Source organism: Siphateles boraxobius, unplaced genomic scaffold (assembly GCF_051911475.1).
Source record: "Siphateles boraxobius isolate OS27281-9 unplaced genomic scaffold, OSU_SipBor_1 24, whole genome shotgun sequence".
Lineage (NCBI taxonomy): Eukaryota > Metazoa > Chordata > Actinopteri > Cypriniformes > Leuciscidae > Siphateles > Siphateles boraxobius.
The window spans coordinates 10,994,052-11,012,254 of NW_027508855.1; the positions used below are offsets into that span (position 1 = coordinate 10,994,052).

Consider the following 18,203-nt stretch of genomic DNA (forward strand, 5'->3'; position numbering starts at 1 on the left):
ATTTACATTTTCGAATTGCCTGAAAAACCACCTCATGCGAGCGTAAAAACGTTTTTGCAATAAACGAGAGTTTTTGCGAAATTGACGTGTTTCCATTGTGTGTAGCCTACCTATTTTCAATTCGCGATTTCAATTTGTTTTCAAAGTTTTTTATTTGTGTATTTATTTAATTTGTATTATTTCTTCGCCAAGCTCATAAAATAAATTTGGGTCGCACATAAATTGACAGGGTCGGTCGGAAACCGGAACCAAACGAATTTTTTTTTTATGCCTTAGTAAAAAGAACCCAAACCAGGCTTTAGCCCAAAAGAGGAAAGTTATGATTATAAGACGGGATCTGTTTTTGTGCACTCTGTTAAATATTATTTGATTAGGGAGATGCTAATAAATATAGAGCGTATTACGTGGGTTTGGGCATGGACTGGCTCACTGGGGAGAAAGGTTCTCTTTCAGAGGGAAGAAAACAATGTCAAAATATAAAATAAAAGTTACAGGGAATCTTAAAGAAATATCCAGGCTAGGAAATAAAGGTGGATTGTACATCCAGGATAAATTATCTTGTTTTCTATTACATAAACAGTGTAGTCTGTTAAGCACCACAGCAATGAACTACCATTCATGAAGGTCATAACAAATGCTTCTATATTTGAAAAAAGTTGGCCACAAGACTCCCATTGATTTGGAGGTCATGGAATAAACATAATTGCAAGCCCTATTCAGTATATAGATCTACATGTGATTGCTGCTATACCTGTTTGGGTGGGATGATGGTAACATGAACTGGAAGTCTACTGCACATGTCCCATCCAGCAGCTGATGATGCTGAAGGCTGTTTAGCTCATAAGCAATATATCCCCTCCGTACGTATACCTGATAAATTTCATAAAGTTAATAGAAAGTCCTGACCACATAACACTAAGCATTTGGAAAGAAAAAGAAAAGCTTTACTGACCTCTAAGGCAGCCATGCAAACCACACGGTTGATGTGGTAGAAGAAACTGGGCAAGACGTCGAAGATGGAGGTCTCAGACAGGATGAGTTTCTGCAGATGCAGGATGTTTGACTTGTTATGCCTTTGTTAGATTTGTTAGAATATCAAAAAAATAAATGTTTTATCTTTTTGCTGCTTTACCTTGAGGTTCTCCGGACAGAACTGATGCCCATACATATCAATAGCTGATAAAAAGATGGATTCCACCTGGTTATGTCTGAGTTCATATGAGGGCAAATGAGACGCGATCAACACCTGAAGAAAGATATAGAGTTGTTATGGCTAGTGTATTGCTAACTGCATACTGTCCCGTATATACTGTATGCTGTTGAAAACAGTAGTGCAGTTTGATATTTTTGTGGAAATTAGATTTTTTTTAGGATTCTTTGTAACACAAATAATTTTACTGTCACTTTTGATGAATCGAATGCAATCGAATAACCCAAAACCTGTAAGCTTGCTGTGTAAAACTTAATTTCCTTTCCCAAACTTAACTGACCCTGAAACTTTTAAACAGTAGTGTACATACTGCTTAAATAGTAGTATGCTATTTTGAACAGAGCCAGCATTAACGCATATGTACAGGAGTTAAGCAGAGGTCAAAGATCACGACCACTGAGGTTCAGTACATACCTGTCTGGCCCGAAGTGCCACTTTAGAGTTTTCCATTTTACTGAGTTGTGTAAGCTCATCAAGAATGACCATAAGCTCATCAGCAAGCGTTGGGTCCCGGCCACACAGCTGGTCCTGAAAAAAAAGTTGATTTTTTTAATTAAATAAGAACACAATGTGTCCGTTAAACCTAACACCTGAATTGAGTTATGTTAATCCTCAGATGAGGCACTTATACATCCTGTTCTTATTTTCAGAATGATTGGGGGGAATCAGCTGACACATCTTAATGAAATAAAGAAGCACTGTTAAGTAGTTCATAAAGGATCTTACTATGAGCATGGTGACTAGGATGTTCTTCTTGGAGACCTGAGCATGGGAGAAGATGCACCCCAATACTGGAGTCATGTCAGGCTTATACTGCTCTCTGAGATTTATGACACATTTATCATAGTGAGCTGCCGGGGAGAGTGAGAGAATTTCAAATTTCTTATTAAAATTTACCATACTGTTTGTGCACTTTATCTACCTTTTGTCATTATTTTTCCAGATAGATTTTCAAAAAGAAAGGTAAAATTTGTGAAATGATTTTCTGTTTGATCTGATGTGACAGTATTGTCAATGTTAAAGTTGGACATTTACCTTGCTGAAATTGCATCTCCACCTGAAGGTACCGTTTCAACAGATCCAGCACAACCGATTTCATATAGCCTCTAACTCCACTACGGTATCTAAAAATGATTTTGAAAAAACAGGTGCATATTGACATTTTCTGCTTAACAGAGCAGTCTTTGGTTATCTTTACACAACAGCAAAGGTAGGATCCATTAGTGAGTCATCGGGCATTTCTCACCTTTGCACTAGTTGCACAATGCTTTGAGTGTTCATGAAGAAAACCTCTCTGTCTGCTTTCCTCTGAAGCGTAGCAGCATGACTGTCAAGTATATTTGCTATCTGGAAAAGTGTTGATTGAAAACTGAATAAAACCTAAAAGTTGCCCCCAGAACTTTCATTTATTACAATATATCACTAAATGATAATCCTAATTATAGTGAAAATGCTTCCACAGAATATATTTAAAGGTTTCAACCATACATAAAGACTGTTACACTTGACTATATATAATACTGTCCAGAGATATAAGTGCAATCTGTTTCAGATAAGCATATTTATTTCTTCAACTCTCACCCTTTGGCTGGGGAACTGACAGAGAACGGAGGTAATGTTACTGGCGTACTGTGCCATGACCTTTCGAATGGATTTTTCCACAGTAACTGGTATACGCCCTGCCACGCTGGTCATAATCTCCTGCAGTTCAAGAAGAGGTAGAGACGGATCCCGAAGTGTCTTCATCAGCGTGTTGACCCACTTCTTCAGCTGTAAAGACATGGATATAGTTAACAGACTAGTCTGCACACTGTTTTCATGCTGCTTTGAGTCTGAATCGGTGCTCTCACTTTCTGACTGAAGTATGGCTCCGGCAGACAGTATCCATCCATAATCTTCACCAGGTTCTCCAGAACATTGTGGAAGACCTGATGAAGCCTATCCCCTACAATTGGTAAAGGCTCCTGGGATGGTAATGCCTCAGTGTTTGGCTTTACCTGAGGGAGAAGACCAGGAATTAATACTTCTCATTGCAGATGGCAGTGTGTCTAAAAATTACACCAGAAAAGAAGCAAAAACAGCGACAACAAAAAGTATTTGGACACTAAAACATGAATGAATTGTATTCGAAAATGCAAGAATGTCACTGCATTAAATATCAAACCAATGGTATCTGCAAACAATTAATGCTACGCCTTTTCACAGTACTGACTTTTCTTTTTTACTTGATTTCAGGACGTGTAGTGTAGTTCATCACATTAGGTATGAATATGATCCACTAACGCTTGGTTGTAACGTGTTTTGCTTAAAAAGTGTGCTTGAGCTTTTAATTTCTTTACAATAATTGCCACTTGGTTTAATATTTTCTTTTATAAAGCAATCATAGTTTAATATTTTCTTTTATAAAGCAATCATATTCATAATTTTTTAAGTGCTTGTCAAACTCCAATACATCTTTGGGACAGCCAACCAAATGGGACAGCTATCACATTTTCAACATTTGCCCAAGACTAACAAAACAGTAAGTTATATCATGTGCTTCATCTTGTGAGAAGCAATTAAAGATAAATCACCGGATGAATACAGCTGGGGTCATCCAGGTCCATTCGTGCCACTACACAGCCGGGCTCTAATACGGTTCCTGGTCTTTTTGAAAAGTTAATGGAACCGGAATGCTGGACATGCAGGGTCATCACCATCTTCATAACCTGTAAAGAAAAAAAAAGGAGACAAAAACAAACAACCACTATAATAAGTCAGTTAAAACTGTCCTCTGCATCCATCTCTGTCAGTCCCATATAATGTCATATACAGATAATGATAAAGTTCATTCTGCAGAAACTGCTACCTCGAAATGTAAAATACTTTGCCTCATCTTTACCTCAATTTCAGCATAAGGCTGGGAAGCCAAAACATGAGAACCATCATCGACCACATACTGCAACAGCTTTCCAGCAGAAGGCGACCTGAGTACCGTAGGGTCTCGCTCCTTCTCAAACACACACGTTTTGTTACCCACTGTGATGCGATAGCTATACATCATATGACAAAGACCAAATAAACGTCAGTGGTTACATAAGTAAGTACACTGTATCTTACAGCACAAAACCACTGCTTTTCTAACCTGTCAATCTCCTCCTTCATGTAGGTTGTGTAGCTGCTGCCACCATAGGAAAGTAGTAGACCACCATCACTGAGTCTATGGACATCAACTTCAATATCCGAATCATTCATTATGATAACATACGTGGTGGGTGACTGGCGTGCCACCTGTACCCCAGACACAAGCACACACATTCACACCTGTTTATCATAAAATACACTTACTGAAATACCTTTGATCACCTTTTGGTTTATGTTACCTTCAGGCAGTATTTGACTCCATCATAAATCAGATCAGCATTGAATGTGTTGACCAAACTAGCAGCAGGCAACACCTGGCCCCTAAAACATCCAGAAAAGCATTACAACACTAAATTAAAACAGTATAGTGGTATCTTTAAGTTTTCTATGCCTTAGATGCTGGAGTGGCATAGCAGTGGAGATACCTCTCCAGTGAATGCAGGAAGTCAGACATGCTCTTTCTGAAACTTGCATCAGCAACATGTAGAGCACCGCATACCACACCTAAAATGGTGTCTGGCCTCTCCGCCTAAGAGAAATATACAATAAAGTAAGATAAAACCAATGTCACTTTACCTTAAATTGCTTCAAAGTTCATGTTACATGGGCGGAAAGTAGAACTGAGTTCCTAGAGACACTTTGTCTTGATTTGGGACATTTCTCCTCTCAGGTGTGCAGGTTCTACCTGTACTTTTTCTGCAATTAGGTGGTCCAGCCAGCCAGTATCAATGTCATTGTTCCTGAAACTCTCCGTCTCCAGGAGTTTAATGAGGTACTCCACTGTTGTCCTGAAATCTCCTCTGATTGAGAGCTCCTTCATGGCTACCACCATGTTCCTGCAGGCCACAGAAACAAAAACTTAATTGATTCAGCATAAAAAGAGATTTAGGTCAATTTTTTTTCTTTAAAGAGCAAAAAAAGAAAAGACTGCTGATCTAAATGGACTCACGAGATGGCCTCTTCTCGATTCTCGCCCCAGGAGAAACAATGTCCAAACTGAGAGTCTGCAAACTCATGTAAACCTCCGGTTGCTCCTACACTGAAGTAGCCCCACACGTTCTTACTGCTGCGGAAGTTCAGCTCCTGAACTGTGCCTGAACTTGGTTTAAAACCCTTATGAAGACAAATAAATATGTCAAGAAATAAACTGCTAAAGTAGCCTTCAAAGACTACTGCTTCAAAACTCTAAAAGGTTTTAAAAAAATCTAAGAAGATAGTTAACTCTTTCCCCGCCAGCATATTTTTAAAAAATTGCCAGCCACCGCCAGCGTTTTTGGTCTTTTCTTTAAAAAAATGTCGTGGCCCCCAGAGTATTTTGTTGCATGAATTCCTCAACATGCAGTATGTCAAAAGAAAGAAAAGACCCTCTGTTTTATTCTAGCTTCATGCATTCATTTTAAATCAACACTTGAATGTGGGCAAGCTTCATAAAAAAAGCAACATTATGAGCAAAAAGCTGAGAAAATCCCGTTTTTGTCAAAGACTACATCTGGATCATATTCAGAAAGATGATCAAAACATAGATGGAGTAGATCGAGTCCATCAACACCCCTAATGCCTTACAGTCCTATAGCATCCTGGGTCGACATTTCATTCAGTAACATTAGAAAGTTTGGATTTATAAGCTATTTAATGTTGATGATCACTTTATTCTACATATGTATATGATTATGATATTGCTTGTTTCTGCATCATCTTTGCATGAGTTTTGATCAGGAGATTCAGTACCGGTACTCTTTCAGAAAATGTGTTACAGCGCCCCCTTAGTGTATAACAGTGAAAACATGGAAAGCTGGAAAATTACAAGTACACCTACTGTAGCTGCAGCCTGGCAAGGAAAAAGTTAAGAAGGGGGAACTAACTATAACTAAAATGACACTAATAAATTAATTCAGACAAGAAGTCTGGTAAATTTTGCACTATTAGACACTTTTTGGAAAGATACTCAGGAATATGCATATATACTATACTGTTACTATTACTGATTTAACACTTTTGAAAGAAAGTCGCTTAAGCTCACCACAGCTCTTAAGCTCAGCATTTATATGATCAAAAATACAGTAACAACAGTAATACTACAATTTTAAATTTTTGACAAAGCTGAATTTTAAGCAGCCATTACTCCAGTCTCATGATCCTTCATTCTTATATGCTAATTTGTTGCACTTATTATTATCAATGTTGAAAACAGTAGTGGTGCTTAACATTTTTATGAAAATAGTGAAACTTTTTTTCAGGATTCTTTTATGAACAGAAAGAACAGCATAATTATACATTATAAATATCTTTGTACCGTTACTTATAATCAATTTAATGTATCCTTGCTGAATAAAAGTATTAATTTTTTTTTTTTAAATCTTCACCCCAAACTTTTAAACAATAGTGTACAGAATATTCAGCAATTCAAGCCATTGTGTATAGACTGTTTCTGAATCAAGCTTTTTAACATGAACATGAACCAATTGCTCACTTCGTCTGGATTCTCACTGGTGATGCGTGCAGCTATGACATGTCCCCGTGGACAGGGGACGCATTCTGGAGATTCAAAGTTAATAGGTGTGTCTCCCCACGGACCTTCGCCAAACAGCACACGGATATCCTTAATTCTGTAAAGAGGGATCCCCATCGCTATCTACAAAGAGATGGCATCAAAAGTTTATGATCAGCATTTGAATTATAGATATTTTAGGAATATGATTAGTTCCTGCTACTTTGCACCGACAGCCTCTATAAGATCCTCAACGAGAATCTCATCATTAAACAACAGCACCTTTGGAGGGGTCACTATATCATACACACAGTGCTTCTGAGTTCTGTTACCTCCTGACAGCTGTACTTTGCTTTACCTGTAACTGTGCAGCAGGAAAGTTGACGTCAGCAATCATCTCAGTGCAGGGGTGTTCCACCTGTAGCCGCGGATTCAGCTCCAGGAAGTGGAAACTTCCATCCTCGGAAAACAGATACTCTACCGTACCAGCACTCACATAGCCCACCATCTTAGCCAGACGCACTGCATACTGACATGCAGAGCAGAAAATTAATTGTGCATGTCAATATGAACACCATTATGGTACAGGTCCCAAACCCAAAAGATGAAATTAATTAAGCATATGCACAAAAATATAATGACTTGTCATTAATACTGGAGTGCACAAGAATGTAAAAATACTAAAGCATTTTAGGACCAATAGCTCTGATGTTTGTATATTGTGTGTTTATTGTTCTCTGTATTTCCCAATGGCATTTTCTTTATTAGACACAGTAATGTCAGCATGCAGGACATTTCATTACCAGTTTTGTTTGGCATGTGTTGAATAAATTTTTGTAATAAACTTAAAAACCTTATTTTAATATGGATAAATAATTAATTTTTAGTCATATAGCAAACACTTTCAGTACACTTATTAAAGAATCAGGAGCCAGCTGTGGCGTAAAGGGGCACAAAGTTACAACTTGTGTGCTAGTAAATATGTTTGCGTTGCATTAAACTTAGTTCAAATGTAACTACGTATAAATAAATGTAAAATGATGTGACTACACAATAGAACTTAAAGGGGTCATCGGATGCCCATTTTCCACAAGTTGGTATGAGTCTTTAGAGTCTTCATGTAAAGTTTGTAACATACTTTGGTTAAAATACCTCAATGGTTGTGTAAAACAACACCCTTTCACCTCCTCAAAAACAGCTCTGTTCACAGCGACCCGTTTCGGGTGCATGTCTCTTTAAATGATAATGAGCAACTGCTCACCCCACCCCCTCTTCCATGGGGGATGTCGACACAAGACACGTAAAGTGCTGCTTTGGCGGACAGTATACAAATGGCCGAGGGCGGAAATATGCTAATACGGGACAGTCCGCTAGTGGTCGTGGGCGGAGGATGAGCAATATGACATATGTTGCTCAGAAAATATTGTTTAGGCTTTTTGAGGATTAAAAAATAAGGAGTGAATGGATTTCTTTCATTGTATGGTGGTTGTGTCCACACACTGCAGTCACATTTATATGCAAACACCATGTAAAAGTGAATTTTGCATCCGATGACCCCTTTAAGACCTACACGCTACATTGTGCTTTAAGAACAAATGGTCCAACCAAATTAAGAACAGAGTTAGTTACAAACTAGCGTCTAGTGTGGATTTTACAAACCATTTTAGCTCACCCAAAAATCCCCCATTTACTCAAACATAAGTTGTTCCTAACCTGTATGAGTTTCTTTCTTCTGCTTAACACAAAAGAAGATATTTTGAAGAATGTTGGTAATCAGACAGTTGACTGTAGCCATTGATTTCCATAGCATTTTTTTTCCTATTATGGAAGTCAATGGCTACCGTCAACTCGTTTGAGTTTTGGAACAACTTAAGGGCGATTAAATGAATGCAGAATTTTCAATTTTGGGTGATATACCTTTAAGTTCTCCTCCAAGTTACGAGCCCTTAGTCTTTTAGACACACAACCCCAAATGCAACATGTCCAGGACATTTTCACAGATTTTTGCCTCACCCGTTCCATTTGCTCAAAAGTGGTGGTGGAGGCAATGGTAGCAGGAGCTTCTTCTATGATCTTCTGGTGGCGGCGCTGGATGGAACAGTCTCTGCCGAACAGAGAGATGGCATTACCATACTGGTCGGCCAGGATCTGCACCTCCAGGTGGCGTGCATGCTCGGCTAGTTGCATGATGAAAATGGGTGAACCTGGCACTTCAGTCTGCACCTGTAGCGAAGAACAACAACAAGATACCATGCAATGAATCCAAACCTGTAACTACACAGAATAATTAAGTCCTATCAAAATAAATAATGCATTTTTTAAAGTAATAATACAGCAGTGTGTACCTGTCTGAAAAAGCTGGGAAAGTCTTCGGAACTGTCCACTTTTCGGATACCTTTCCCTCCGCCTCCCTCTGATGCTTTGATTACCACAGGGTAGCCAATGTTTTCTGCACTCTAGCCACAAGAAAACACAAAATTAGCAGGATAAAGGTAGTCAAACTGTAACATGAATGTTAAAGTGTAAATTCTGTAACCGATTCTGTAGGGAAAACACACCACTAGTCCCTCGTCCACATCTTTAACACAACCCTGCACATAAAGTTCATGAGGAACACTGATCACATGACCATGTCTCTGTTCTTCTTCACCCCACTCAACCCTCAGACCTGATAAAAGACAAAGAGGGAGAGATCAAGACATCACAATGAGAGCTTTTGCAACAAGTGATGACGTGCACCAGATCTCTTACCTGTTCCACTCCAGGGCAGTGTGGGAATATCTGCACTCTGAGCTACGATGGAAGATGCCACCTTATCTCCTAATGCCCACATGGCTTGACTGGAAGGCCCTGAAAAAGAAAACATGCTTTGTCCTCAACTAGCAAGGCTAAGCTGGATAAAAAGTTATAGATGATTATGAGGAAAAAATACCCAGAAAACATATCCCTGATTTATGGAGGAGCTCTGGAAGTTTGGGGTTCTCAGAAGCATGACCCCATCCAGCCCAAACAGCCTTATAAGAATACAAAAACCATCATCAGTAATAATGTAAAATAATCATCTGACACCAAGATTGATAGTGGTGAGGCCGTACCTGCACTGGAATCCTTTTGGCAATATCCACAATCATCTCAACATTGGCATAGTTGTTGTTATTTGGGCCCCCAGGGACTGGCACATAGTGATCAGCCATTTTAATGTATTCTGGAGATAAACACAATTAACTTTAAACATATTTCTTTCAATAAATCCAAATTTAAAACGAATGCCCAGTACCAACGATTTTTAAAATAAAATAAAATAATAAATAGATAGATAATAGACTAGATAATATAACTTTTGTTTAAAAAAAACAGGTTGAACCATCATTTTCTTTTCTGTTAACCTGCATTGGCTTTCAAGTCTTCAGGTGTGACCATCACCACAAAGCGAATGGTCCTCTCATTACGGAACATTTCATATGACCAGCGTCGAATCGAACGCATGCATTTAACTGCAGCAATGCCATTATTAGCAATCAGCACCTAATAGAGATAATTACATGTGCATACATATTAAATTAAATCCTTTTTTTTACAGTTATGTGAAAAGGAATAAAACAACATACACAAACGCATGTCCCTGACCTTGTCTATAATGCGGTTTCCTCCAAAGCGGGTGACAAACTCAGCTGGGGAGGCAACGGTGAAATCTCTATGTACGTCCATCTTCCTGTGTTCTTTGCCCTTTTTCAGCAGATGGGGGCCTGACATGCTAGGCCTACAGACAAAAAATATCATTACAGTTATCATAACATATACAACAAATCTCAGAAAGAAACATGGTTATGGCTCTAATAGCTAATAATGTAAACTTTACATGAATGTGAATGTAACGTGTGGAACTTGCTGAAACGGAAACATTTTACACAAGCCTCAGGGAGAATCATCAAAAAGCACCATTTAAGCCAATATAATTTAAGCCATATTAAAAGATAAAACATAACAAAAACAAACATACAAGGTAAGAATCCATCAAATCAGCACGACTTCTCGAAGTCAACTTTATCCGCCCACGTAAACAGTTTTTCTCTAGTGATCTGGCCTCTGTACTCGCCACCTGTCAAAGTGTGCTATAATATAAATGCTCACACAAGCAAATCAGCCAATCACAGCATAATGTGTTATCATAAAGGGTACAGACAGTACTGACTAACCCTTAACTGACCCCTGAACAGTAAAACTACAGTGAACTTCACACTTCAAGTCAAAAGCCCATGTTTTTATACAAAATCGAATGTAATGCAATTAATTTACTGTAAAAAGTGGACTGAAGAAGACAAACAAATGACGCACGCGATTTACAATACTATCTTCACCAAATGATATATCACCTGCAGGATCACACTTCTATTTCTTTTTTGCAGTCATCGGTGGAAACAAAACTCTGTTATGCTGACTATTGTAAAAAAACTACTCTTTATAAGATACTCAAGATAAGACATGTTACCTTATAAAGCATTTAGAGAGGCACAGATATTACCATTCTGACCAATATCAATTAAACGATAATTATTTTCACATTGGCCAATAAATTTAAAAATTCTATACTATTTTGTCAAAATAAATTAAAATAAAACACTTAAACCTAAAATCAATTGTTTTAAATTCTACACGTGAATTTAGGCATCACAATATATAAAGTATATTATGAAAACTGGATATTCCCTTGCTATTACATTTTTACAGTTGCATTTGTTATTAAATTATTACTATTTTTAAAGATTAACTTTGAGTGTTAAATGACGGCAAAGATAATCTAAATGTAAAATAGGGATATGAGCATGCACAATCAAACATCCAATACTAGCATAGTGTACCAGTCTCTAATAGTGGCAGATAATCGATACGGTACCTATATATTGTGCATCCCTAGTATCTTTTTAGATTTTAAATGGTTTTTAGTTTATGCAGTCTTCATGAGCACTCAAAACTATTTAAAACTATGTGCTTAGTAAAAAAAATTACCTATTTTATGTAATTGCCTCATTTTGTAGAGAATCGACAAAAATCATTTTATTGACAATTATGCTACGTTCTGAGCATAATCTGTCTGTTTTCAATTATCCAGCGTCTAAACTGCCCACAAACGATGAGCAGATGCATTTGTTTTAACTGTTATCTGAAGAACTGCATGTGGCAACGGGAGAACTTTTCAAACATAACTGGAGAGATAACAGCATTCATTTGTTCTCCGCTCCTAGAGCTTATATGAACTCAGAGAGACACATGCTAACATCATCAGGTTACATTACGTACTAACACTTCATGCACAGTTCGAACAGAGTTGTGCAAGATTTTGCTGAAGTGCAACCTATGTTCTGCTTTCCAAAACTCTATTCTAACACTACTGTGCAGTTAAATAAACTCACACGCTGCTGTTGCGCTACACTACTAGGAACAACAACAGACACTACACCCTTTTTTTCTTCCAGTATGCTATACTTGCCAAGAACATACTGTCCACTAAGAAACGGGAGAACAAAGTGCATGTTTGGTCTGTTACCAACCTCTTGAGGCACTGAAACCAGTTGAGTGTTTGCCCTCCTTCTCCGTCCATGGCGAAGTATCAGATGATAACGCAGGAGATGAAAAACAACAGCTAACACTTTTTATGTTCCCTCCCTTTTCCTCTTTCGCTCCTTCCTTCTCATGCACCCTCCCCCATGTCAGTGAAGACCTCCATTCACCACCACTTGTTTAGGAAAAACATGCTATAAACCTAGTATGGATAGTCATTGTTTTTAGTTTCTCTCCGGAAAATTGTCTCTGACCTTGTCTATAATGCGGTTTCCTCCAAAGCGGGTTGTTCTCAAAAAACAACAGTTTTCTGAAAGCTATATAACCTACAATCTGAGCAAACATTTGTGCAACAGCACACTGCAATACATTCAGCCAAATTGCTGAACATACTCGACAAATATCACCAAAAGAATGACCTTACCTTTTGGCTTTTGAAGTTTCATTTCCATTGCGAGAAAAACAAAATGCGTATTTCCTGCTCTACATTATCAACCTTTATCCATTGGTTCTGTGGGAGTCCAGCCAATTGAGCCTTTAGTGAGTAAGTGACTTGTTGAAGAGGAGAACAACGTCCCTCGGGTTACACACGAATAGCCGGAGACATCAAAACATCTCGACCCAACTCAACCCTAAATATACGTCTAGGGTATTTTGACTGGAAGAATGTTTTTTACACTGAAACGCAATGAGAATGACTTTGTAAGTCAACATCGGGAGCATTGCTTCCATTAATAGTACTGAAATGTGTGGCATGTCACTTTAACAGGTGACAAGCATGAGAAAGTCACATGATCACAGAGTGTGCTGAGAATGACCATATGGCTGTACTTCTTGTCCATTACTCTGTCCTGTTTGACATTGGACTCTCATGTGGTGCATAGTGTCCCCTACCGATATTAAAAGCAAATCTAAGGGCTAGACAGCAGTTAAATATTAAACCAAGATTGTGAGTCATATTGAGGCCCCAAAGGGAAAATTTGTACTAGTCTTTTTGCATTAATTTCATATCCAGAATTCAAGATCTGATTTCGATAGAATTCATAAACCTTTCTAGCCTGGGAAAACCCAGACGAACTTCCGGCAAATTTAGATTGGCTCTGCAAGTTAGTCTGGCGAAGAGCCCATTCAAACTCATTTCCAATCCCTCCAAATCGAGGCACCAATCACAAACGTTGAGGCGGGCTTTACAAGATGACGATCGATCTGATTGGTTTTAAGGTCTATGCAATTGCTTACAGAGGCATGTGAGCGACATCCGTTGGTGACGCCCCTTTGGAAATGAGCTGTGAATGAACCTTCCCCAGACCCTAACTCAGTTACGACTGAGAAGGGTCTGGTTTTAACCAGGCTAAAACCTTTCCTTTTCTGTAAAGCCAAATTTTTTCTTTCATTGCACATCTTCAAAACCCATATGTCACGTCAACAGCACATCTGCAGCTTGAAACCTAATCAGACCGGCCATGTTTACACTTAAACAACAATTAAAGAGGATGCTCACCTCAAACAGGTTGATGGATTCGGGGGTGACGGCACTTCTGATGGCATGGTAGGTACTGGGTTAGGTGTCTCTGTGCTTCCGGGCTGAAGTTTGGTGGCCTGGCCCAGAACCAAAGGCTCATCATCAGAGGAATTATCCTCAGAAGCTCCTAGAATAAACTTCAGTCTCTCTTTAGCCTGAACACCAGCACCAAACCTGGGCCTATTGGATTTAGTAGTGCTTTTCATGGAGGTGTTGGAAACAGCTTCTTCTGTGATTTCTAAATGGTCAGTGTGATCATTGGAAGTTGACGCAGGAATTTCCTTATTTCCTGTTGAGGCGCTTGCTGAATTAGGGTCAATTGGAGTAGACTGTTCCCTTGGACAGTTTGTGGTGGGGGTTTGTGATGGCATCTCTCTTACCCCGTGGGCTTCGATGATGCATTCAAATGGACGATAACAGTAAGAGCTGACAGCCCATTATAGTGGCTGAATATATTTTGACCGTACTTGTATGATGAGATGATGGTCCCTTTTATTTTTGTCTTGAGTTTTGTAAGTGTTTAACTGTAAAAAAGAAACCCATTAGGTTATCAAAAGTGTGCTGCACAACACTAGATGGCATCAGTGTGCAATATTATCATTTCATTTAATTTATTTTAGAGGAAAATTTATGAGCAACAATTTAGTTACAGTAAATGGGCCTGACTCGGTTTAAAAAATGGTTTACAGCAGGTTCCTGTTCTGCAGCAACATAGAACAATAAACACAATTTCAACACATTTATACAGGACATTATTATTGACTAGACAGATACAAACAAGTAAAACATTAAATACAGAAAAACAAGACTAAAAACAGTACATGAACAATCGGTGTGTACAAGTATTAAGAAGAAACCGTTTATATGACTTTGAAATATGTGAAGTACGATTATGTTCGAATGTGATGGGGAATGTCATTCCAGATTTTAGTGTAAATATAGAAAAATGACTTCAGGCCATAGTTATTTTTGTATGGTGGAACTGGAATGAGTGCCTGTGAGACTGACTTAGTGGAGCGTAGTGGTCTCATATTGTGTGTCCGTCGGGCAGAAGACCTATAAGTCCCGGTGAAGAGCTATTTTGAATCTGAAAATAAAATGCAATAGCATGACTCACATCATTGAATGATGCAACCAAAATACTGCAAAATGTGCTGGTGAAGCATGTATCTGCTTCACTTGTATGATATTAAAAGCTAAGGATCATCATTCATAGGTTGTAATGGATTTCTAAAGATATAGCCTATAGCTTAATTTGTTTAAAATTGAAATTATATAGTATACACACACACACACACACACACACACACACATATATATATATATATATATATATATATATATATTACATGAAAAAAAGAAAATACATTGCCTTGGCATCTAACTGGAATAAAATACATCTAAGTTGAAGTACTAAAATAACTCAACTAAAACTGAAATAAAAATAAAGGTAAATATTTAAAGGTAAATAAAAAAATGACAAAAGCACATAAAATTACTAACATGTAAACTGAAATCAAAATGAAAACTGAAAATATAAAACTAAAAGCTAATTTAAAATATTATTAAGTACTAAAATAATAGTAGCCTATTCAAATAAGTGATCAAGTTCACACAGCAACCGTTTCAAACACTCCCCACTACATACATAATAATTAGGAATGTAAACAGATTCGCAAAATTTTATAAAAGCATTTACGTTTTAGAAAACTGTTAGGAATAGGACAAATCTAGCTCAAACCTTTGAAGCAGACAGTCAGCGTCCGGGCCTTCTCTGGTATTGGAATGCGTAGCCTACACATAGTACTCAATACTCTTCTCTTCACAGCTGCCCAGCAGACAGTCAGCCAGCACACTGCCATTTAACACTGTGTGTGTGGGATCTAGGGGAAAGTTCAGCCATGATGGTAAGAAATGAGGGGGAGGGAGGGAATGATAGTTCTTACAAACAACCTATGAATATAGCAACAACAACATCAAAGGTCAACACGTGCGATTTGTAACCGAACCCGTCACATCGATCTTAGGTACGAGCACATTGGGCACAACAAAATAAAAATCTGTGGACCTGACAAGACACAAGTAATTTTTACAGCCTACTGCTTTAGAGGCTACGGCTAACACTTAAAAATACTCAAATACATTCAGTATTTCTGCAAGAACTATTTGAATACATGAACTTGTTAATAGGTTTTCGTCTTAAAACAGCTATGACGACTGACACAGTGGTGCTGTCAGTTAACGGTCCTAGTAGCGCAGTTACGAATTGGCGAATATCGACATTCCTATGGAGAAGTCTCATATAAATATTTATCAGCAATTCACGCTGTTGTTGCATCTGTCCTTATCAATATTAATTCAAAAATGTTACGTATGTAATGTAAGGCCTACTGTGGGCGAATATCACGCAGCCTTATAACGTTATTAACTTAAGTTATAACGTAACGTTAACGCATTATACGTTAACCTCACCCATAGTAGGATTCATAACTTCGAGTCTGTCTCTGCAGGGCAATATAAACAACATGGCTCAAAGTAGGAGGGACTTCATCTGACAAAACAAGCTTACATAATATGTCTGTAAGAAAAAATACAGCTTTACCTGCAAACAGTCTCCATGCTAAGTCTTGTTACTTCGGTCCAAAAATACTGTAGCGTTTGTCAACGCACGTGATGTTTTTGCAGACTTCGTTCGTGATATTCCTGTACTCACATTGATCACTGGCTCCTACCTCCTGAACATCACCACACTTACGTTCGAATGCACCGTTTGCTTTACTACTACATAGTAGTTTGTTTTTCCATACCTTATGCATGGCTGTTTGTTTTGACGCTCTTCATTCGTCCATGTTGGTGCGTGTGTCGTCATCGCATGACGTTTTTCATGCTGACAGGACTGGTTGATGTCTTCCTGAAAAGCATCAATCCCGTGCAACTCTCTTACATTTATTGTATTTTGTAACATACTCTTTTTTGTTATTAATAAATATGTTTTCCCGAGAAGGTTTACACTTTTTTTTCAAATATCATAATACTAGTATAGAGGTGCATACATTTTAAAATATTATCAGTTAAAATAATCATCATCGTTTTTTGTTTATTACGGTAAACTTTATTTTTACAGGGGTCAGGGTCACTGAAAAAAACTCATTGTTCCCATATTCAAGTAATGAACCGAAAATAATTCCCTTTGTAAATTTTATTAAGATAAATGACCATATACCGGCTTATCTTATGCTTAACCCAAGGTTAAAAGTGCCTTAACCAAATGTTAAGTGTAGTGTGAAACTTTGATCCATGTTTAAGTGGAGTAATGTCCCTAACAGCCAAATTATATACTTGCTTCAAAATTATTTATGAATTAACATTTACTTCATCAGTGAAATGTCAGTGTAACTGTTCAAGGTCAAGTTTATTTCTATAGCACCTTAAAACAACACGAATGTTGACCAAAGTGCTTCACAATCTCAGCAAAGCTGCACATACAGGTAAACCATAACATATAAAAGAACTTAAACCAAAAAACACAAAAAAATCACAAATAAAATAAGAACCTAGTAGCAACATTAAAAAAGGACAAATTACATAATCTTTACAGATATACATACAGCATTAAGACACATTTGAATATTCTTGTGCAAAAATCTACGTTTTAATCTATGTTCTAAAAACTTTTAAATGTAGGCGAAACTCTAATCGATAATGGAAGTGTATTCCATAGTTTTGGCGCATAAACTGAGAAAGACCTATCACCCTTTGTTTTTAGGCGGGTTTTCGGGACGTTTAATAATAACTTAGATGACGATCCAAGTGATCTTTGTGGAGAATATAAACTTAAAAGTTCAGATATATAAATAGGGGCCAATCCATTTAGAGCTTTAAACACATAAGTTAAAACCTTAAAATCAATTCTCTGTTTTAAACAGGTAGCCAATGGAGAGCTGCCAGAATAGGTGCAATATGTTCCCTCTTTTTTGTCCCAGTAAGGAAACGAGCTGCAGCATTTTGAACAAGCTGCAATCGTGAAATTGATGATTGACTAATTCCAGCATACAGAGCATTACAGTAATCGAGTCTTGTGGATATAAGAGCATGTATCTCCAAATCCTTAAAAGTTAGAATATACTTTAACTTACGAAGACACTTTAGTTGAAAAAAGCTGGCCCTAACTACAGAATTTATTTGTTTGTCAAACCTCATCTCATAGTCAAAAGTGACCCCCAGATTTTTAACATAAGAGTTAACTTTTAACTGCGAATTACTTAAAGAAGGACTGTATTTGTCAATTTGAGATTTGGAGC

General features: G+C 37.7%; 1 protein-coding gene across 8 annotated transcripts in view; it reads right to left on the reverse strand.

Moving 5' to 3' along the window:
* acacb (acetyl-CoA carboxylase beta) overlaps nt 1-16,791 on the reverse strand; it is a 36,583-nt gene extending 19,792 nt beyond the window's left edge. For 2 of the 8 annotated variants that reach the window (XM_077241420.1, XM_077241418.1), the window contains exons 1-29: nt 16,710-16,776; nt 15,644-15,785; nt 13,882-14,426; nt 10,449-10,581; nt 10,208-10,346; nt 9,917-10,026; nt 9,754-9,835; nt 9,573-9,671; nt 9,380-9,489; nt 9,167-9,277; nt 8,835-9,044; nt 7,180-7,350; nt 6,804-6,965; nt 5,283-5,446; nt 5,019-5,169; nt 4,759-4,862; nt 4,573-4,654; nt 4,335-4,480; nt 4,092-4,242; nt 3,784-3,918; nt 3,061-3,207; nt 2,792-2,980; nt 2,457-2,557; nt 2,246-2,334; nt 1,937-2,061; nt 1,625-1,738; nt 1,133-1,246; nt 953-1,042; nt 752-870 (exon numbers count right to left, since the gene is read on the reverse strand). In XM_077241420.1, the coding sequence (XP_077097535.1) occupies nt 752-870; nt 953-1,042; nt 1,133-1,246; nt 1,625-1,738; nt 1,937-2,061; nt 2,246-2,334; nt 2,457-2,557; nt 2,792-2,980; nt 3,061-3,207; nt 3,784-3,918; nt 4,092-4,242; nt 4,335-4,480; nt 4,573-4,654; nt 4,759-4,862; nt 5,019-5,169; nt 5,283-5,446; nt 6,804-6,965; nt 7,180-7,350; nt 8,835-9,044; nt 9,167-9,277; nt 9,380-9,489; nt 9,573-9,671; nt 9,754-9,835; nt 9,917-10,026; nt 10,208-10,346; nt 10,449-10,581; nt 13,882-14,273 (3,740 nt within the window). In that variant the 5' untranslated portion in view covers nt 14,274-14,426; nt 15,644-15,785; nt 16,710-16,776. Of the gene's footprint in view, nt 1-404; nt 447-751; nt 871-952; nt 1,043-1,132; nt 1,247-1,624; nt 1,739-1,936; nt 2,062-2,245; nt 2,335-2,456; nt 2,558-2,791; nt 2,981-3,060; nt 3,208-3,783; nt 3,919-4,091; nt 4,243-4,334; nt 4,481-4,572; nt 4,655-4,758; nt 4,863-5,018; nt 5,170-5,282; nt 5,447-6,803; nt 6,966-7,179; nt 7,351-8,834; nt 9,045-9,166; nt 9,278-9,379; nt 9,490-9,572; nt 9,672-9,753; nt 9,836-9,916; nt 10,027-10,207; nt 10,347-10,448; nt 10,582-12,370; nt 12,501-12,804; nt 13,120-13,881; nt 14,427-15,643; nt 15,786-16,504 lie in introns of those variants that run through there. The other 6 variants (XM_077241416.1, XM_077241419.1, XM_077241417.1 and 3 more) reach the window with 6 other exon arrangements.
* Between the last annotated feature and the right edge of the window lie 1,412 nt (nt 16,792-18,203).